The 22,985-nt window shown below is 42.9% G+C and overlaps 2 protein-coding genes across 4 annotated transcripts in view; one reads left to right on the forward strand and one right to left on the reverse strand.

Moving 5' to 3' along the window:
• The window catches only part of natd1 (protein NATD1), a 45,456-nt gene extending 32,022 nt beyond the window's left edge, over positions 1–13,434 (forward strand). Inside the window, exon 3 of the mRNA XM_073060954.1 lies at positions 10,165–13,434. Within this exon, the coding sequence (XP_072917055.1) occupies positions 10,165–10,308 (144 nt within the window). The 3' untranslated portion in view covers positions 10,309–13,434. The remainder of the gene's footprint in view (positions 1–10,164) is intronic.
• Positions 13,435–16,394: 2,960 nt separating this feature from the next.
• shmt1 (serine hydroxymethyltransferase 1 (soluble)) overlaps positions 16,395–22,985 on the reverse strand; it is a 55,099-nt gene continuing 48,508 nt past the window's right edge. For all 3 annotated transcript variants that reach the window (XM_073060955.1, XM_073060956.1, XM_073060957.1), the window contains exons 10-12: positions 20,736–20,852; positions 19,656–19,766; positions 16,395–19,079 (exon numbers count right to left, since the gene is read on the reverse strand). In XM_073060955.1, coding sequence (XP_072917056.1) covers positions 18,907–19,079; positions 19,656–19,766; positions 20,736–20,852 — 401 coding nt within the window. In that variant the 3' untranslated portion in view covers positions 16,395–18,906. The remainder of the gene's footprint in view (positions 19,080–19,655; positions 19,767–20,735; positions 20,853–22,985) is intronic.

Here is a 22,985-nt window from a genome sequence, read left to right on the forward strand (position 1 = left end):
TAAGACGTCCGTGATAATAAACCTGATTCTGATTGTCACCTGCAAGGACAATGTGACACTACTCACTCGCACTAAACGCATGTGGTGGAAGTTCAGCGTGCTCTTCCACAACCTGCTATGTTTGTTTTGCTCAGTGATTTCAAGGTGGATGTTATATATGGTTTGTGTTTGGGTCTGACTTGGAAGCCCAGCTTCCACCCCAAGGCATCCAGTGGGTTTAGTTATTCATTGTCCTTTAGGGCAGTGGTCACAGCTTAACCCTAACTTCCTCTCTGACCTGCTCCACACTATATCATGGCCAACAGAATCTCACTGTTCTTCTTTGAATGAACCCTTGGGATTTCACTGACCACTTGAAAATGGCCTTCAGTTAACCATCTCACCTGACGTTGCCTTACTGCACTGGAGGCATCCATCTGAATTCTTGTGCTTGATTCTTGAGTATTATCACTTGCCAAGACGTCGCTGCACACAGCTAACATTTACCAAATAATATTCCCATCCTGGGGAAGTAAGGCTCAAAGCCAGCTAAAGGTGAGGGCCGTATGCCCAAAGTCAGGGAAGGAGATGTATTGAAAATTGTATTGAGATGAGATTTTAGAAATAAAAACAGAGAAACATAGAAAACCTACAGCACAATGCAGGCCCTAAGGCCCACAAAAGTTGTGCCGAACATGTCCCTAACTTAGAACTACCTAGGGTTACCCATAGCCCTCTATTTTTCTAAGCTCCATGTAGCCATCCAGGAGTCTCTTAAAAGACCCTATCATATCCGCCTCCACCACCACTGCTGGCAGCCCATTCCACGCACTCACCACTCTCTGTGTAAAAAAAAACACATACCCTTGACATCTCCTCTGTACCTACTTCCAAGCACCTTAAAACTATGCCCTCTCGTGCTAGCCATTTCAGCCCTGGGGAAAAGCATCTGACTATCCACACGATCAATGCCTCTCATTATCTTGTACACCTCTATCAAGTTATCTCTCATCCTCCGTCGCTCCAAGGAGAAAAGGCCGAGTTCATTCAACCTATTCTCATAAGGCATGCACCCCAATCCAGGCAACATCCTTTTAAATCTCCTCTGCACCCTTTCTATGGTTTCCACATCCTTCCTATAGTGAGGCGACCAGAATTGAGCACAGTACTTCAAGTGGGGTCTGACCAGGGTCCTATGTAGCTGCAACATTACCTCTCGGCACCTAAACTCAATCCCACAATTAACGAAGGCCAATACACCGTATGCTTTCTTAACCACAGAGTCAACCTGCACAGCAGCTTTGAGTGTCCTATGGACTCAGACCCCAAGATCCCTCTGATTATCCACACTGCCAACAGTCTTACCATTAATACTATATTCTGCATCATATTTGACCTACCAAAATGAACAATCTCACACTTACCTAGGTTGAACTCCATCTGCCACTTCTCAGCCCAGTTTTGCATCCTATCAATGCCCCGTTGTAACCACTGACAGCCCTCCACACTATCCACACTATCCACAACACCTCCAACCTTTGTGTCATCAGCAAACTTATTAACCCATCCCTCCACTTCCTCATCGAGGTCATTTATAAAAATCACAAAGAGTAAGGGTCCCATAACAAATCCCTGAGGTACACCACTGGTCACCAACCTCCATGCAGAATATGACCCATCTACAACTACACTTGGCCTTCTGTGGGCAAGCCAGTTCTGGATCCACAAAGCAATGTCCCCTTGGATCCCATGCCTCCTTACATTCTCAATAAGCCATGCATGGGGTACCTTGTCAAGTGCCTTGCTGAAATCCATATACACTACATCTACGGCTCTACCTTTATCAATGTGTTTAGTCACATCCTCAAAAAATTCAATCAGGCTCATAAGGCATGACCTGCCTTTGGCAAAGCCATGCTGACTATTCCTAATCATATTATGCCTCTTCAAATGTTTATAAATCCTGCCTCTCAGGATCTTCTCCATCAACTTACCAACCACTGAAGTAAGACTCATGGCCCTATAATTTCTTGGTCTATCCCTACTCCCTTTCTTGAATGAGGGAACAACATCTGCAACCCTTCAATCCTCCAGAACCTCTCCCGTGCTCACTGATGGTGCAAAGATTATTGGCAGAGGCTCAGAAATCTCCTCCCTTGCTTCCCACAGTAGCCTGGGGTACATCCCGTCCGGTCCCAGTGATTTATCCAACTTGATGCTTTCCAAAAGATCCAGCACATCCTCTTTCTTAATATCTACATTCTCAAGCTTTTCAGTCTGCTGTAAGTCATCCCTACAATTGCCAAGATCCTTTTCCATAGTGAATACTGAAGCAAAGTATTCATTAAGTACCTTAGCTGTTTCCTTTGGTTCCAGGTTTTCCTTAATCCTGTCCGCCAAGGCCTTCTCATGGCCCCTTCTGGCTCTCCTATTTCCATTCTTAAGCACCTTCCTGCTAGCCTTATAATCTTCTAGATTCATATCATTACCTAGTTTTTTGAACCTTTTGTAAGCTCTTCTTTTCCTCTTGACTAGATTTACAACAGCCTTTGTACACCACGGATCTTGTACCCTACCATTCTTTCCATGTCTCATTGGAACATACCTACTCAGAACCCCACGCAAATATCCCCTGAACATTTGCCACATTTCTTCAGTACGTTTCCCTGAGAACATCTGTTTCCAAATTATGCTTCCAAGTTCCTGCCTGATAGCTTCACATTTCCCCTTACTCCAATTAAACTTTTCCTCAACTTGTCTGTTCCTATCCCCCTCCAATGCTATGGTAAAGGAGTTAGAATTGTGATCACTATCTCCAAAGTGCTCTCCCACTGAGAGATCTGACACCTGACCAGGTTCACTTACCAATTCCAGAGCAAGTACAGCCTCTCCTCTTGTAGGCTTATCTACATATTGTGTCAAGAAACCTGCCTGAACACACCTAACAAGCTCCATCCCATTTTAAAAATTATTTTATAACCTCAGCATCTGAAAAGTCTTATCAGTATTATCCCTGCTTTTGGAGATACAAGAAAATAAGATGCTAGAGAACTCAGCTGGTGAGGCCTCAACTAGTCTCACCTTGGCTAGTTGGAGAATCAGTCAATGGAATGGATGTGAGTAAAACAGGGAAAATCTTGATAGATCAGGCAGCACCAGTGAAGACAAAGGCAGTGTTGATCTTTCATTGGAAGTGAGACAGAAATGAACACAAGGGGGGAGAGGTGGATGGGAAAGAGCCAACTAATATGTGATGATCAGTACTAGGATGAAGGGTAGGTGAGATTAAGTAACAAAAGCAGTGATAAAGCAGGCTAACAGTCAAGAAATGACACAGGATATAAGATGTAGGTATCATAATCGCCATCTGGAACTGTTGCTTGAACTTTGTGTTGAGGCTGGTCTGCTGGGGCGTGAGCAGTCAGAAGATAAGGTGCGGATACATTGAGCTCCAAAATAACAGTGAAGGAGAGATCAGAGAGATAGAGAAGCATGGCAGGAGTGTAAAATGGCGTGCTGTTGTCAGTGCAGGATCGTGCAAAGCATCCATCCAGTCAGCAGAGGAGGTGGTCACTACCAATGAGACAGGTTCACCGAGAATGAGTGAGTGCCTTGGATTGTGGGAAGAGAGAGGAGAGAAAGGGGGTAGAGGGATGAAAGAGAAATAACAGAGGGTAAAAGGGATGGAAGAGGGAGGGCTAAGTAGAAAGAGGAGGCGGAGTGGTGGTGTGATATTGCGGAGAAAGGGAGAGAGAGTGAATGGGAAAGTGGTGAAAGCAAGAAGGAAGAGAAGGTAAGGGGAATTTGAGAGGTGGGTGAAAGGAAGCAGAATGGAGTGAGGACAGAGAATGTGTAGAAAGAGAAGAGGGGAGATTGGAATATAGTGGGTGAGGGAGCAGCTCTGTTCCAACCTGGAGACCAAAGAAACTGCAGATGCGGGAATCAGGAGCAACGGCCAATCTGGTGCAGAATCGAGGATCTTTGCGGGTTGAGCAGCATCTGTGAGCGGAAAGAAATTGTCAACACTTTGGGTTGAAACCCTGATGCAGTTAACAATTCATTTCTTCCCACTGAGCTGCTCCAGCAGACTGTTCATTGTTTCTGCACTAGGAATGATGGAATTCTGTCTGCCTCCTCTCCCTATCCGTACCCTCACCCTCCCCCCATCTCAGCACAGGAAGTATCCCAGTCCTTTTGACCACGGACCATGGGGCTGTCTGCAGATGAGAGAAGAAACTGGCTGTATGTGTGAAGCCTAATGTGGTCTGAGGGTTGTAACACTGGAAGAACTTCAAGGTGGGGCCAGACTTTGAAAACAATGGAAATTTTAGTGTCGTCAGAGATTGTTAAACTACATTCAAAAAATACTTGTTCCTTTAACCCCCAAAATACTGTTGTTATTATTGCTTAACAATAAGATTGAATTTACAATTAATACTGCATATTTCCTTTAATCACTCAACAGTCCTATTAATTAATCTATAAATAATTCAGGAGAAATGTCTTTAGCCGGAGGCTGATTGGAATGAGGAACTTGCTCTCACAGGGAGTTGTCCTCATCGTTTAAGGGGAGGCTGGATCTGAATATATGAGATTAGGTACTTACAAATCAGACACTTGTCAGTCACCAAGTGATGCTGAGAGCGATTGAGAGATACAGCTCAGAAACAAGCCCTTCAGCCCCCTGAGTCTGTGCCAATATTCAAGAATCCATTTCTTTTCAGACTAATCTTATTCTCCCCACATTCCCATTTTACCCCCAGATCGTATCACTTGCCCACAAACTGGCAGAAATTCACAGTGGCCAGTTAATCTACCAGCCAGATGTGGGAGGGAATTGGAACAGCTGGGGAAATCGCTGGAAAAACATGCAAACTCCATTCAGAGAGCACCATGAGGTCAGGATTGTACTTGGATCACAGGAGCTGTGAGATGGCAGCTTGCACCACTGTGCCACACTTAATAAGTGCAGGATTTTCTTAACTATATTCCAGCTGATTTCAAAATGTCTTTGGATCCAAGTGTTCCTAACCTTTTTTTATGCTCTTGAGCCTTACTGTTAACCAAGGGAGCAGTGAACTGCAAGTTGGGAACCCCTGCTCCAGACTCTGACTGCCAGTCCAGCAACTTGACCACAACAACTACAACAGGGATTCATCTTCAAATCTGGATGACTATGCACCCGTTGTTACCTACCTTATTAAAACATGTTTAATGTGATGACCTGGGTCTACACAAGAAAACCAGGTATGACTTGCGGAGGGCTATTTCAAAAGCCAAGAGACAATTCTGAGCGAGGTTGGAGGCAATGTTGGTCACACGACAACGCTGGCAGGGTTTGCAAGACATTACTTCCTACAAAGCAAAACCCAACAGCATGAATGGCAGCCATGTTTCACTACCAGATGAGCTGATATGCTTTCTATGCTCGCTATGAAAGGAAGAGTATAACTACAGCTTTGAAGGTCTCTACTGTACCTGGTGACTCTGTGATCTCTGTCTCGGTGGCTGATGTTAGGCTACCTTTAAGGTTAACCCTTGCAAGGTGGCGGGCCCTGATGGAGTACCTGGTAAGGCTCTGAAAACCTGTGACAACCAACTGTCTTAATGACTATCGCCCAGTAGTACTCATATAGATGGTGATGAAATGCTTTGAAAGGTTGGTCATGTCTAGAATGAACGGCCTCAGTAAGGGCCGGGGCCCTCTGCAATCTGCCTATTGCCAGATGCAATCTCAGTGGCTCTTCACACAGCTTTTGATCACCTGGACAATATAAACACCGATACCACGATGCTGTTTGTTGACTATAGCTCAGCATTTAACACCATCATTCCCACAATCCTCATCGATAAATTATAGAACCTGGGCCTCTGTACCCTCTTCTGCAATTGGATCCTTGGCTTCCTAACTGGAAGACCACAATCTGTGCGAGTTGGTGATAATATCTCCTCCTCGATGATGATCAACACTGATGCACCTCAAGAGTGTGTGCTTAGCCCAGTGCTCTACTCTCTAAATACCCATGACTGTGTGGCTAGGTATAGCTCAAATACTATCTATAAATTTGCTGATGATACAACCATTGTAGATTAAATCTCAGATGAAGATGAGAGGGCGTACAGGAGCAAGATTGGCCAACTAGTAGAGTGGTGTCGCAGCAACAACCTTGCACTCAATGTTAGTAAGACAAAAGAGCTGATTATGAACTTCAGGAAAGGTAAAATGAGGGAACATAAAGAAATCCTGAGAGGGATCAGAAGTGGAGAGAGTGAGCAATTTCAGGTTCCTGGGTGTCAAAATCATTGAGGATCTAAGCTGGTCCCAGGATATTAATACAGCTATAAAGAAGGCAAGACAGTGGCTATATTTCATTAGGAGCTTGAAGAGATTTGGTTTGTCAACTAAAACACTCAAACTTCTATAGATGTACCACGGAGAACATTCTGAGAGGCTGTCATTGTCTGGTACGGGGTGTGGGGGAGGGAGTTGCTACACAGGACCAAAAGAAGCTACAGAAATTGTCCTATAATATCTAACTACTTCTTCCGACCATCATCTATAGATCAAGCTTTTCTCTTATGGAAAACAAAAGGTATAACATGTTTTCATGATCTGTTTTTGGATGATAACATTATGTCCTTTGAACAGCTATCTAATAAATATAATTTATCTAAAACCCATTTTTTTAGATATTTGCAAGTTAGAAATTTTCTGTATAATGAATTAAAGTCTTTTCCGAAAGAATGTCCATTGGACATTACAGAAAGAATTTTAGCTCTCAATCCTTGTCAAAAGGGTTTAGTAGTTATCATTTACAATATGATTATGAATGTACAGCCAGATGTATCAGAAAAAATTAAGAAGGAATGGCAGGGAGAATTGCATTGTCCTATATCTACTGAGCAATGGGAAAATTTTTTATCATTGGTAAACTCATCCTCTATCTGTGCTAAACATGCTCTAATACAATTTAAGGTTGTACACAGAGCTCATATGTCTAAAGATAAACTTGCTCGATTTTATTCTTATGTTAATTCAACCTGTGATAGATGTCATTCTGATGTTGCTTCATTGACTCATATGTTTTGGTCTTGTCCTTGTTTACAAAACTATTGGAAAGATATTTTTAATATTATTTCAAGAGTTTTAAATATTAATTTCCAACCACATCCTTTTACCGCAATTTTTGGTCTACCAATGATAGATAATAAGCGTTTATCCGCTTCATCCCAACGAATGATTGCATTTGTTACATTAATGGCTAGAAGATCTACTTTACTGAATTGGAAAGAAATTAACCCTCCAACTGTATTTCAGTGGTTTTCTCTAACTATTTCCTGTTTGAGTTTAGAAAAAATTAGGTGTGGTTTTTGATTCTTCAGTTAAATTTGAGGAAACTTGGAGACCATTTATTCAACATTTTCATATGAATTAAATGGTCTGATCCTGAACCTTATTGTTACTATCCTGAATTGTGTGGATGGAGGTTGGGAGTCATCGGCACTACTGTATGTATTTAACATTATGCAATTGCCCATGTTGGTTATTTTTTTTATTAGTTTTTTTTTTAAGTTTTCTTAGTTTTTTTGGGGGGGGGTTTCTCTTTTTTCTCTTTTTCTTAATTCCTTTACATTAATACTATGAGTTTGGGAGACTTTATATATTGATTAATACATATCTGATTGTTTATTTAAACTATTAATTGTGTACTCTCAAATGTTTTGTACTCATATTTCACTTATGTTTTTCTTAAAATTAATAAAAAGATTTGAAAAAAAAAGCTACAGAAATTTATAAAGTTAGTCAGCTTCATCTTCGGTACTAGCCCCTGTGGTACCCAAGACATCTTTAAGGAGCAATGCCTCAGAAAGGCGACGTCCATTATTAAGGACGCCCATCACCCAGGACATGCTCTCTTCTCACTGTTACATCGGGAAGGAGGTAAAGAAGGCTAAAGACACACACTCAGCGATTCAGGAACAGCTTATTCCCCTCTGCCATCCAATTCCTAAATGGACATTGAACCCATGATCATTGCCTCGTTTTTTTTTTATATATTTCTCTTTTTTGCACTGTTTTTAATCTATATGTACTTACTGTAATTTATTTATTCTTTCTATATTATCATGTATTACATTGAACTACTGCTACTAAGTTAACAAATTTCACGACACATACCAATAATAAAAATTCTGATGGTGATTGTGATTCTGAACATGGTACCATGGGAATGCTGGATGTATACAGAAACAGGTCACCTGGCCCAATTAATTGGGACAATGAGTCTACTTCCTCCCTCCCTCATATCATGGCACGTCTTGTAACGCCAAACTATATGCATCCAGTCACAAAATATCTCCATCCTTCACTGATTGTGTCCTCCCTCTGCTGATGTTGATAGCTGTCTTGCAAAAAGTTAACCCACTGCACTGTCAGAGGCCTTTCTGGGTCATGTTGACCCATCAATAATCTCACTAAAGCAAAAATAGCTGTTGTTATCCTGCTGTCTGTGGAGTTTCCTGTGTACCTCACTGTTGTGCTTTCTGCATCACAACAGGAGCTCTGCTTCAGAATACTTCATTTCCCGTGATAGGCTTGGGTATCCATAGATTCTTCAATTTCTTTCCTCTTTGCTTGACTAGCCTGTTAGATATGTACCACAACTTCACCATAAAAGATGCTTGTCTGTTTAATACATTGTTAATTTGCTGATCTACAGGTGAGACCACAGTCTGCACTGATCACAATCTCCAACAGCACAGGAGTACCACATGGCCGTGTGCTTAGCCCCCCCCCCCCCCCCCGCTCCACTTGCTTTACACTGTGTGCCTAATGCCGTGTTTAAGTTTGCTGATGACACCACTGTTGTTGGCTGAATCAAAGGTGGTGATGAATCAGCATATAGGAGGGAGATTGAAAACCTGGCTGAGTGGTGGCACAACAACAACCTCTCACTCAATGTCAGCAAGACCAAGGAAATGATTATTGATTTCAGGAGGAGGAAACCAGAGGTCCATGAGCCAGTCCTCATCGGAGGATCAGAGGTGGAGAAAGGTCAGCTACTTTACATTCCTCAGTGTTATTATTTCAGAGGACCTGCCCCTGGGCCCAGCACGCAGGTGCAGTTATGAAGAAAGCACACAGTGCCTCTTATTTCCTTAAGGAGTTTGCGTAGATTCACCATGAGGTCTAAAACTTTGACAAACTTCTGTCGATGTGTGATGAGTATATAGACTGGCTGCAACACAGCCTGGTATGGAAACACCAATGCTCTTTAATGGAAAATCCTACAAGAAGTATGGATACAGCTCAGTCCATCATGGGTAATGCCCTCCCCACCACCGATCAATCTACACAGAGCATTGTCGCAGGAAATCAGCATCCATCATCGGGACCCCCACCATCCAGGACGTGCTGTCTTCTCGCTGCTGCCGTCAGGAAGATGTACAGGAGCCTCAGGGCTCACTGCACCAGGATCAGGAATAGTTATTACCCCTCAACCATCAGGCTCTTGAACCAGTGCAGATAATTTCATTCAAATTCTCTTGTCCCATCAACCTATGGACTCACTTTCAGGGACTCTTCATCTCATGCTCTCAATATTTATTTATTATTATTTTATTTTGTATTTGCACCATTTGTTGTCTTTTCACACCGGTTGTTTGGCCACCCTGTGATCCCACTATGGTTCTTGGATTTACTGAGTATGCCCGCAAGACAACAAATCTCAGGATTGTATGTGGTGACACGTGTGTATTTTGACAATAAATTTACTTTGAACTTTGAGATGATGGAACGAGGTTTCTCTGCTTTCTCAGATGAACATAAAAACCCTGTAACACTCTCCAAAGAAGAGCAGGGGAACTCTTCTTGGACATCTGACCAATATTAAGCCATTTTGATGCATCCTATTGCAAACATTCCCTTTGTTCTGTACATTTCTTCCCCAAAATCCCCTCTCACTGAAAACTACGTAACATCTTCCTCTTTCCCAGTTCTGATGAAGGGTGTTAGAACCGAATTTTTAATTATTTCTCTTTACTGGCTTACTTAATTTCTTCCTCTTGGCTTACTATCCCTCTCATAACCACCAACCCCCCCCCCCCCCCCCCCGCACCACCACTGCCCACCTTGGTCTTGTGCACTTTCTCCAGCTCATTTTAGCTGTGCTCCTCTGTACCTAGGCTGCCCTGGACTTCGTGGTTGAGGAAGATCTGCGTGCTCATCTGACCTGCTGGTACCTCCAGAAGTACATAAAAGAAAACCCACTGCCTCACTACATGGAACGGATACAACAGCGGGCACCCTTGGATTTTCACCTCCGCTAGGATCCGGGGTCCTGTCCACAGGGAGAACTGTTACGTACTTGACCTTTCCTTTCTTTTGGTGGGTGGGGAGATGTGGGTGTTGTATTACTATTGGCTGTGCAATTAAAAATGCAAAAATATCTGTGAGTGGGGGACTGCAGGTAACATGTTTGAGCCCTAATTTTCATTGTGTGGGATGTGTTATGCTCAGGCTCTGGTGAACCCTTAACCTCAGATGGATTAGAGTTCCTTCCATAGTGAGATCTTTCATTGGCAAGGATTTTACTCAATTGTAGGTTCCAATGTCATTACTAATGAGGAATTATTATCTTCCATACCTTACCTGATGAAATTGTGGAGAGAGATGACATGCAGAGAGGCTGAGCTGAGGGAGTAAATGTAGGCAGATGGTGGGAGGGAGGATTGAGGGAACTGAGTGAGAATGAGGAGGTGGGCTGTGGGGACTTTTGATCACTGTGCAAAAAAGGGTCTTGAAGTGCCCGAGAGGCCATACGATGGGTCTGAGTGAGTGGAAGCAACTGGACAGATATATCAAATAATACCATATACACAAAAGTAATTAACAGAAAAACATAGCAGAGTCTACAGCAAGGAGTACTGAATGGAATCATGAGTGAAGGGAAGGGAGTAGAAGGCCCTTTGGCTGTGGAGGAGGGTGCTTGGTTCAGTGTTAGAGCTGTGAGGACAATCCTGCCCAATGTGGGCTGAAGCCCCAGAATGGAGGGGAAAACAATCTTGTGGCAAAGAGGGAGTACTTGACTGTAGAACTGGAGGAACAACTTCTTTCTTAAACCCCAAGCTCTCTCTCAACCACAAGATAAAATGCTTTGATCCAGACCCCATGGAGGCAGCAGGTAGGGTTTGAGAAGACCAGGAATATTAACTCTTGTGTTTGTGCCGTGCAGGAACACCTCATAAGTTGCTTTTCAGAAGCAGGATATCAGATGTCCAGTTGCCCTTGGCTGACCATTTTACTGTATGTTTTCTCTGAGACAAGCTGATTAAAACGGGCCATTTAAAGGGAGAACTAGATTTTAAATCTTATTTTCATGACCTCGGGAACCTGCAGAATATTCTTGACCAATCAATTACCTTTTTGTTGTTCAGTCACTGTTGTGAAATGGATAGCTGAAACAGCCAATTTCCACATGGCAAGCTCTCATGAGCACCTTCAAGGTAGGGGACCAGATCTTACTATATGGAAGCATGCTCTTTAAGAAGTCCCTCTGCTCTCTTGGGTTCATTCAGGAACAACAGGGAGTTCCCTCTAGATTTCTGGCCAATATTTATCCTTCTATCTGACTTTGCTAAAGCAAATGATTAAGACATTATCATACTCCAGCTAATGGGATCTTGCGGTGCACACTGGCTGCCACAGTTCCTACATTACCAGAGTAACTCTTGTTTGCAAAAGTATTTCCAATCAGATTGTGAAAGTAGCTTCAGTTAAGCATTAACTTTATTGAAACTTTAACCTTAGAAATTAAATTTATTGAACAATTCCAGGCACGGAGGACCCACCCATCTGGCGTTTGCATGTTTAATGTACATTGTGCTGAGGAGCCGGTGACTTTTTAGTCTCCAGCTGCTGTGCAACTAATTATTAAAAGGAACATGGATGCCGTGAATTAACTGACACAGCTGCTTTAGTTAGGTAAGCCCTGTTAACCCAGATAGTTAACTAAATTACTTGGCAACTGAAATACCTCTCACTAAAGCAAAACTTCAATTAATGATGGCCATCTCATTTCTGGGATTTGCCATGTATGTAAATTTTTACCCTCTTAGCAACTCTGGGGAATTGATCAGTAACAAATATATAGGGCTCAACCTGCCAGTGGAACAAGAGCACGCCCCATGTATATGTGTGCTCATGTATGACATGTCATTGCCTTCAGCTTGAAGGCAAACAATGTTCCCTCACCCCAAGTAAACACATTAAAGCTTGGTGATTAAAAGAGTGGATTGCACATTACTACAGGCTGTTGATGTTAATTGCACTGTGGTCTAATTCCTCCTTCCCCTCGCATCCTAACAGTACCCAGGCAAAGAAAAGTTAACCACCAATTCATTCCAGCTCTTCAAGCTTTTAACACTGAACTGCTTGATGGTAAGAATGTGGGCTGATGACCATGGGGAGACAGATGAATTATCTTAAGGAGTTTGATAAAGTTCCCTTTAGTCCTTTTATGCAGGAATCAGTCTAGGAAGGAAATGTTAATCTTACAGGCTCTCAAACACTGACAGGGAAGGAACAGAAGCAGTATTTTACTCAGTTGAAGCCATCAAAGGATAAGGATAAAAATTGCATAGATAGCAGAGTTTATCTGAGGCTCATCCACATGATCTGATTAACAAAACATCTCGCATTAGAGAGAGCTTCACTGAATGATAGTCAACTCATTCTGAAATATGCAGTGCTTCCCTTGCTAAATTCTTCATTTAGTGTCACTAGAAACAAGCTGGGGGACAAACGTATAGGCTTCAGCTTGCCAGCAGACCAGCTGGTTGCAGGAATGATTTCCCCCTTTGTATTCAAGCTTCCTGAACCTCAGAAATTTGCGGCCAAAGTAGGAAACGTTTGTTCACAGCATTTGAACCAACAAAGCTGACTGCCATTTGATGAAGAGTTGACTCTCTCTCTCTCTTACTCCAGATACTATCTGGCCTGCTGGGTGTTTTCAGCTTTTTTTGCTTTTCTTTCAGATTTCTGACAGGTTTTTCAGCTTTGCCAAGATAGAACAGAAGTATGTGTTAAAAGCTGGAATTGGAAATTGGGAAGCCTCTCATCTCAAGGGGCAATGGAGACAGAATTAAAAAACAGAGCTAGTTACAAGTATCAAAGATTTGAAAACAGAATGGATACTTGAGGTTAAGGAACAGCTCAAGAGATGGAGTGCTGCAGCCCACTCTTCAGAAATGTCCAAAAATTCCCTATCCCAGCTTTCCACTTACATCTTGCACACTGTGTTGATATTAAATAACATTCTCCATGGGGAGATGACCTTTCCAATATAAACTTTTTCTGAGTGTTATTTCATACCTTTTATGTATCTTTTATGCAGAGAATCCAATTATTTAGTCTTTAGTTTTACAAAGAAAGCAATAAATTTCTAGCAAACTGCATCATGTTGGCCGTGTTGGACTTTAATTCATTTCTCTATTTCTCTCCTGTACAAATATCTGACTGGGCTTAGGAGGCTGAGTGCAGGGAGTACGTTCCCCTGGCTGTGGTGTTTTGAAACTAGGGCTCACTGAGGGATTTAGCTTGGGATGCTCTGCCACAGAAGATGGTGAAGACCATGACACTCAGTATATTTGAGTAGGAGATGGCTTGACTTTCAGCCCAAGGATCAAGCAGTAAGGTGACAGCAGTATTGTGGATTGGGGATCAGAGAAGACTGTTATCCTGCCGCTCTGCTCTACAATTACCGACACCATGGACTGCATCCTGCCGGCATTTTGTTTACTCTGCATAAATCAGAGGCATACAGATGCAACACAGAATCAGGCCCTTTGGCCCATCAAGTTGTGCTGACCATCAACTACCAATTTACACTACATCCAGCAAGCCCTACATATTCAGGGTAATTTACAGTGGTCAGTTTAACACCAACCACTCATCCTTGGGATGTGAGAGGAACCCCATGCCATCACAGGGAGAATGTGCTTAGAGAGACAGCACTAGGGTCAGGGTTGAACCCAGGCCTCTGATGTTGTAAGACCACAGATCTGCTTGTTGGCACAATCGTTCCTCCTAAACATTTCCACATAGAATTATCAGATGATTTCCATTCCATTGCATTCGTAATTTCTCTTAAACTTTTTCTTCTTCTGTTTGCACACGGTGACCATCTGCAGTAACTTGTTTCAGGACGGATCTACAATGCCTATAAAAAGGTATTCACCTTTCGAAGTTTTAATATTTTAGGTGTTTTACAACATTGAATCACAATGGATTTAATTTGGCTTTTTTTGAAACTGATCAACAGAAAAAGGCTCTTTTGTGGCAAAGTGAGAAGATTTCTACAAAGTGATTCAAATCATTTATAAATATAAAAAAAACAAAATAACTGATTGCATAAGTATTCACCCTCTACAAGTCAGTATTTAGTAGATGCCCCTTTAGCAGCAATTACAGGCCTGAGTGTGTGGATAGGTCTCAATCAGCTTTGCACATCTGGACACTACAATTTCCCCCCCATTCTTTACAAAACTGCTCAAGCAGGGATTGTGAGTGAACAGCACTTTTCAAGTCCAGCCACAAATTCTCAATTGAATTGAGGTCTGGACTCTTCTTTGTCCACTCCAGGATGATAACTTTGTTATCTTTAAGTCATTCCCATGTAGCTTTAGCTTTGCGTTTGGGGTCATTGTCTTGCTGGAAAATAAATCTTCTCCCAAGTCGCAGTTCTCTTGCAGACTGCATCAGGTTTTCTTCCAGGGTTTCCCTGTATTTTGCTGCATTCATTTTCCCCTCTGCCTTCACAAGCCTTCCAGGACCTGCTGCAGTGAAGCATCCCCACAGCATGATGCAGCCACCACCAGGCTTCACAGGTTTTTGATGCTGTGCGATGTTTGGCTGACATCTGATGGTCAATTTTGGTTTCATCAGGCCATAAAACTTTCTTCCAGCTGACTTCAGAGTCTCCCACATGCCTCCTGCTAAACTCCAGCCAAGATTTCATTTACTGTTTTTTCCCGCAACTATGGCTTTCTCTTTGCCACTCTCCCACAAAGCTGCAACTGGTGAAGCACCCGGGCAACAGTTGTTGTATGCACAGTCTCTCCCATCTCAGCCACTGAAGCTTGTAACTCCTCAGAGTTGTCATAGGCCTCTTGGTGGCCTCCCTCACTGGCTCTCTTCCTGCACAGTCACTCAGTTTTAGAGGACAGCCTGCTCTAGGCAGATTTACAGCTGTTCCATATTAATTCCATTTATTTATGATTGACATAACTGTACTCCAAGGGATTTTCAGTGACAGAACTATTCTTGTATCAATTTCCTGACGTGTGTTTCAATAACCTTATTAGGGAGCTTCCTGGAGTGTTCTTTTGTCTTCATAGCATAGCTTTTGCCAGGATACTGACCCACCAGCAGTTGGAGCTTCCAGATACAGGTATATTTTTTACTACAATCAATTGAAACACCTTGACTACACATGGTGATCTCCATTTAACTAATTATATGACTTCTAAAACAAATTAGCTACACCAGTGATGATTTTTGTGTCACATTAAAGGGGGCGAATATTAATGCAATCAATTATTTTGTTTTATATTTGTAATTAATTTGGATTATATTGTAAACAGTCTTTTTCAGTGTCAAAAAAGCCTAATTAAATCCACTGCAATTCAATGTTGTAAAAGAATAAAACATTAAAACTTTGAAGGTAGGTGAATACTTTTTATTTATATATATATACATACATACACACACACACACACATATATATATATATATACATATATACACACACACACCCCAATACCAATGCCTTGTCTTTTCCAAACAGTGCTTTTGTACCTTTCCCCCAACAAATGTCAATAGTTAACCAGAAACATGACCTTACTATCCAAAATCAAGATGCTTCATGCTCTCAAACAAGACTGAAGTTAGTCAGTAATACAGCATGAAAATAAGCCCCCAATTGTCCATGGTAATCAAGATGTCCACCCAAGCCAGTCACTTTTGACCCACCTCCCTTTAAACACTTCCTAGCATGTGTACTTGTCTAAATGCCCTTTAAATGTTATTTTGTACCTGATTAACCAATTCCTCTGGCAGTTTGTTTCATATACACGTCTTCTGTATGAAGAATTGTCCCTCAGACCTACTTAAATGTTTTCCTTCTCACTTGAATTAAACCTATGCTCGCTGGTTTTTGATTCCCTTTCCTTGGAATAAAGACTGGGTGAATTCAGCCTATTTATGCCCCCTCATGATTTTATTCATCAGTTTTATCTCCTACAAATGAATTCTTAGCCTGTCCAACATCTCCCTCAGACCCTCAAGTCCCAGCAACATGTTCTTGTAAAGTTACTAGAGAGACAAGGTGTGTTGTTTAAAAATAACACGACAAATCTTACATTTTCATCTATTGCTTTAATTGTGATGAACAAGTGTAACAGCGTATTCTGTAAAGTTCCATCAATGACCCTTTGAAAGACATTATTGACCTTACGGGCAGGGGAAAGAGGAGCTGCCGATCTCCAGTGTAAGTCAGGTGCACTCAGTTCCTTTGTAACTTTAGCAAGGAGCCATCCACTGTAGGACTAACAACGTCCAGCTCAGGACACATAACTGATTTCTCATTTGCAGGAGGAAAACGCATTATTGGTGCAGAAAAGGTGGGTGGCATTGACAAGACCATCCCCAAATTGACCTCAAACATGGTGGTGAACTACCTTTTTGAATGACTTCAACACGAGAAAGTCTGCAGATGCCGGAAATCCAAAGCAACACAAATAAAATGCTGGAGGAACTCAGCAGGTCAGGCAGCATCTACGGAAATGAATACAGTCAACGTTTCGGGCCGAGACCCTTCTTCAGGACACCTTCAAGGATGAATGACTGCCATCCTTCGAGAAGGTAGTCCCACTGTGATGGGAGGGATTTAAACTGAGCAACAAGGAAAGACGGTAATATATGTACAAGTGATCTTACCATGTGCTTGCGATGGGGAGGTGACAGTGTTCATGTTGGACAGTCTGGATGTGCAAGGCGGTGAAAAGGTTGCTGATCAAGTAGGAAAAGGAAAGTGCAGGAGGTGAAAGAATCAGGAAAGACCAGATTCTCTAATCTTTAGCATTTTAAACTCCTAACTGACTGTGATAATAATCAAAATGTGTTCTCACATTTAAAAAAAGGTTGAGGGGGGACTTGATAGAGGTATTTAAAATAATGAGGGGGATAGATCGAGTTGACGTGGATAGGCTTTTTCCATTGAGAGTAGGGGAGATTCAAACAAGAGGACATGATTTGAGTTAGGGGGCAAAAGTTTAAGGGTAACACGAGAGGGAACTTCTTTACTCAGAGAGTGGTAGCTGTGTGGAACGAGCTTCAAGTAGAAGTGGTAGAGGCAGGTTCAGTATTGTCATTTAAAGTAAAATTGGATAGCTATATGGACAGGAAGGGAATGGAGGGTTATGGGATGAGTGTGGGCAAGTGGGACTAGGTGAGTGTAAGCGTCGGCACGGACTAGAAGGGCCGAGATGGCCTGTTTCCGTGCTGTAATTGTTATATGGTTAAACAAGGATGATGATTGAATATTGAGAAAACAAAACAGATCTTTAAATCTAGTAAATCTATTAAGATCAGATTCAATGACCACCCTGGTCTGCACTGTTCACCCTGAAGAAAAGTAAGTTTTCATTCATGTAATCCTTCCTGAGGGGAACGTGGTTACAGCATTTCCAGACACTTTGCATCACTCGGGAAATTCCAGGCACTCCACGATGCAAGTCATCAAAATATAGGAACAATGTCCAACATTCCTTTCGAAGCACCTACAGGGGACATTGTCCTGGAAGCTCCAACTGTTGGGATCTGCAGGAAAACTAGACTTTGGTATCTGTTGAGACCCTCGTACCTATTCTTCAACCACCTTTAAAAGTGCAGTAAAATCCCTTCCCCAAACAGTCTTTCCAGGCGAGGCAACACTTCACCTGCAAACCTGTTGGGGTCACCTGCTGTATCCGCATCGGGATACAGCCTCCTCAGAATTGGTAGGGTCTTCCCATGATCCTCCCTTCCTTCCAACCACTCAAAACCCATCCAAAGCCCTTATCCTCTGATGATACACATGATTTCACTGCAGTTTTCAGCCCAAAGGTGGTTAGTTGCATACTTGGTTGGAGAGAAAGGGATGTCTAAAATGAAGAGAGCATGTTAAGAGGTAAATAGGTTACAGAAAGGATTTTATAGATCAGCTACTAAGAAGAAAGATAGCTAGAAATGCTCAGCAGGTTAGGCAGCACCTGTAGTACGATAAATGGTGTTAACTCTTCTGACAAAGGGTCCTTGACCTGAAAGATTAACTCTGGGTCTGTTTCCATCTACACTGCCTGACCTGCTGAGTGTTTCCTGCAACTGCAGTCTTTGGAGTTCCACGTACAGGAGGCCAGGTCCATGGCAGATAAAGACATTATTGCTAATAGTTGAGCGAAGGACACCGGGGAGGGGCAGTGATCAAAGTTATTGCTTCTACAAGACAGAAGTTGACTTGAAGAGATGGCCCAAGGAGCTGGCCCCAGGAGAAGGCGGCAGGAGACTGAAATGTCCTGCCTGAGAGAATGGTAGAAGCAGAGTCAATATAGTATGTAAAAAGTCTTTGGACAAGCACCTGAATCACTGAGGCACAATAGGTTATGAGGTTAAGTGCTAGAAAATGGCGTTAACAATGATGGATGGCCATTGGTCAGCAAAGACGCCATTGGTCAAGTGAGCAGATTCCACGCCGTAGAACTCTGTAATTAGTGGAGAATTAAAGGACAGAACAGCATTTCCTATCGGAAATGCCAAAATCAGTGGCCCTGTTGGAATTTTTCTTTAAACTCTTTCTGACAGGTAATTTGTTTCCTTGATGGCCAACACACTTAAATATCAGGCAATCCAGGAATTGGGAACTTGGATGCAAATGTCTCCACAGCATCCCTCAGCTGAACGATCTTGTTCTGATAGTTCTTGTCAGTCAGCATTTTCTCCTTGAATTCCTTGAGGGGCGCCTTTGCTCCAATGTCCCTCTGGATCTCCAGTGTTATTTCAATCCCTGCAGAGACAGAGAGTGCGCCGGATGTCAGAGTTCAGAACTGGCTCTGATTCCTCATCACCGGATTGTACAGAATCACATCCTCAGATGGACAGACATTGATCATGCTACATGTCTACACTGACTATAATCACCCATTTTAATTCCTCATATTCCCAGTAATACAGCCCAAGGGAGACATGATGTCCAATTTTGCTGGGATTGACACCTCACTGCACCTATTCCAACTTAACTGGCTGGCAATCTGACTCCTGCTCCTCTAGGTCATTCCAATTTCTAGGGATGTTCAACCCTTCATTGCAGTTTTCGCTTGGATACACCCCAACCCATCCTACAGACCCTGCCTCCTGGGATTGGCCAATGAATCAGACGATGAGCGCAGGTCTGCTGGCTCCCGTCCATCATAAGCTGAGCCCGTCACTGTGTGAAGAATCCCAGAAAATCCAGATACGTTCCCAAGAATCGCACAACCCTCTAGTCCCAAACAAATACAGTCATCCTCTGGAGAATCCAGACATGCCGCAGAGAACCCTGCAATATTTCAGAACAGACCAACGCCAAGCAAAGGTACGTTACCTCTGTGAATGAAATCTGCCACCATCCTGAAGTCCTCCTCTAGCAGCCCACGGGAAGTGAGGGCTGGCGTCCCCAGTCTCAGACCACTGGGCCGTAAGGCACTCTTGTCACCTGTCAGTCAACAACAGGTTAAAGCCGACAGACTTTTTCTCCGCAGCCCTTCATCTAGTTCGCACATAGTGTCAAATACCTCTTACGCATCTTTTAATTCAATCTGGATAATCTGCTGAGTTTCTTCATCAAAGGTTCTGCGTCTCACCCCCTCAATTCCTTTTCACTGCACAACCTTCCATCCCTCTGCTGTATCACATCTGACAACTACCCTTTTGGTTTTTGACAACCGAGCCTGTGTGCATACCTGGTGGTAACTCTCTGATACCTCAGCAGCTGGCACCTAATCTTAAATATCACTCTCTTTATTCTGGCTAAAGGAAATAACCCCCCCCCCCCCCCCACCAACCCATCAATTCCTTTTATCCTCTTACCCTTTTAAAACCATAATTACTAACAATTCCACTGTTCCCAGATGCACCTGGTGCCTACCTTTGGTTGCTCACCCTTCCTTGTTGCCCCCACCCCAACTTTTGCCTTCGCTGCTGTTAAAGTAATCTGCCTTCAGTGTGATCACAATCCCTCCCTCATTTCACTTCTCCATGGTCTTGGAATCTCTCAAGTTTCTTCCAGTTCCGATAAAAAGGAGAGAAACACAGATGTTCCCAGGCCAGCATTCAATTGAGGATCCACAATACCGGATCAGGGAACAGCTATTCAATCTTTGTGGTGTCTCCCTTTAATTTTACAACCACATTCATAGTTTACTAAGCTCGTGTTCAAAACAATCTCGGTTTATCCATCCCAAACTGTCCAACTTCACACTCCCTCAATTCTGATCTTAGAGCTCTCTAGGCCATCCCTCCTGGAAAGAATCATCTCTACACTTCCCATTAAGACTCTCAATGAAGCCCTGAGCATAGACTGCTGCCTTGACCAGACTCTGTGGACCGGTTCCTGATCAGATCAGATTCCTCTCCTGTACGTGCTTTATCATGCTCTACTGTGGTAACACAAGCAACAGCCTACCTGGACACGTGTTCTTATTGCAAGCAATGGCACACTGTTCCAGAACCTTCTCAGCTCTGCCCCCGTCAGTTCCCTGGTTACGCAGATCGAGCAGGATTAGGTGATTGTCTGAACCGCCTGCATGAGGAGGACAAAGCTGAAAGCAGTGATTTCACACAACAGCTTTAAGTATTCTGATACATACAGTGTGGTGCACATCACTACACGGTAGAAGGGCTGATGGGCACAAGGGGAGTAACTGGAAAGACTCTTTGTGATCACGGCACCATATACTTAGATAAATATGAAGGTTCAGCTTTCATTGGCCATTTTAAAGACTATAAATTGAAGCAGAATTTAAAGGGAAGGTTAACCAGCAAACAAGTCTCCAATAATGACTCACTGAAGCAAAAAGTGAACTTTGTGCACAGGAAACCGTGGGAACTCTCCTGCTAAACTGGAAGTATTGGAGCAGAGTAGCAGGGGCCTACCTCAACCCACCAGTGGGTGGTGACTTTCACTGCCTATGCACTTTTTATAAGTTGTGGTGGAATACCTACTGTGCCCAGGTTTATTACCTCCTCCCTCCCAGAACACACCTAGGGATCAGAGTTGCTGAGGCAAACAACTCATTGGCCACTTTCTTCAAATGGCCTATAGACCCCTCCCTGAGCATCATTTTATTTATTTTAGAGATATAGCACGGAATAGGCCCTTCCAGACCTTCAAGTCGCACCGCACAGCAACACCCAATTAGCCTAATCACAAGACAATTCACACAATGACCAATTAACCTACGAACCAGTACATCTTTGGACTGTGGGAGGAAAAGGGAGCATCAAGAGAATGCCCACACATTCCATCACACCCTGGGATTCCTTACAGCGGTCGCCAGGATTGAACTTTGAGCTGTAATAGGGTCTTGCTAACTGCTAAACTACCATTATTGACACCACCAGTTTCACAGGTCATGGGAGTGTTTGAAGTGGAGACAGCATCAAGACATTTGAGCTGTTGGTGGGAACACTAAAGGCTATGGGAGCTTAAGTTCCTCTAATAGCCCCTACCCCACGATCTCCTCCAGCCCTGCAACCAATCTGGATCTCCAATCCCCACTCCTTCAAAAGCAGTTGTGCTTCTGGCTGCCAAAGTCCTAAACTCCAGAACTCCCTCTGAAATCCTGCCCATGTTTACCCACCTCATTTCCTCTAAATGCTTCCTTACTTTCCCTGCGATCAAGCTCTTGGACAACTACCCCGACACTTCTTAATGAGTTAGCATCAATTTTGATTCGAATGGACTCATTGCTGCCTCTGGGGACATTCTCCTGCATGGAAGGCACAACGTAAATGCCAACAGTAACTGTTGAAGCTATATTTATTTTGGTGGAAATATTACCCAGAGGGAGGTATCATGGATTAATCACAGCTCCTCTCCTCAACAGTCACACACCTGAATGTAGCAATGCCCCTCTCCCTCTATCTTTACCCAACCCACCCCCTCAATGGCAACTGTAACTATAGCCCCACGTTTAGCATGCAGATTAACACAAATCCTTTAAATACTTATTGAAATTTCAGGCAAGTTTAAATAAGTGTTATCAACAAAAAGAGTTATTAAAAAAGAGTTATCAACACAACACAGCCTCTCAGCCCCTCCCTTCCACTGACTCTTGCCTCCACTTCTGCTACTTCCGGAAAACAACTGACACAATTGAGCACCCTCCCACCCTGATCATTCTCTCTTTACTCCCTGCCCCCCACCCCCCACCATCAGACAGAAGATATAAAACTTAATAGCATGTACCACCTAGGCCAGAGACAGCTTCCACCCTGCTGCTAACAGACTTTCCATGTGTTAAAGAAGAGCTCTTACCCTCCCAATCTACCTCATTGTGGCCCGTGCTCTTTATTTATCTACAGGAATGGCACGCTCCCTGTAATTGGAACACTATACTTAGCGTGATTTTACTATCTCCATGTAATTCTGTATAGCATGGTCTGTCCCGATGGCATGCAAAACAAAAGCTTTTCATTGGTTTGTTATTATCACATGTATTTAAAATGCAATTACCAAATCAGATGAAAATCAAAAACAAGCCACAGATATTGGAAACCTGAATTAAAAATAGAAAATGTTGGAAGCACTCAGCAGGTCAGGCAGCTTCCATGAAGAGAGAAACTTCAACCTAAAACTTTAACTGTTTCTCTCACCACAGTTGCTGCATTTTCACTTTCTCACTTAGAGTCTAGTTGATAACACAAACCCAAA

The sequence above is a fragment of the Hemitrygon akajei genome, chromosome 11, assembly GCF_048418815.1.
Source record: "Hemitrygon akajei chromosome 11, sHemAka1.3, whole genome shotgun sequence".
NCBI lineage: Eukaryota > Metazoa > Chordata > Chondrichthyes > Myliobatiformes > Dasyatidae > Hemitrygon > Hemitrygon akajei.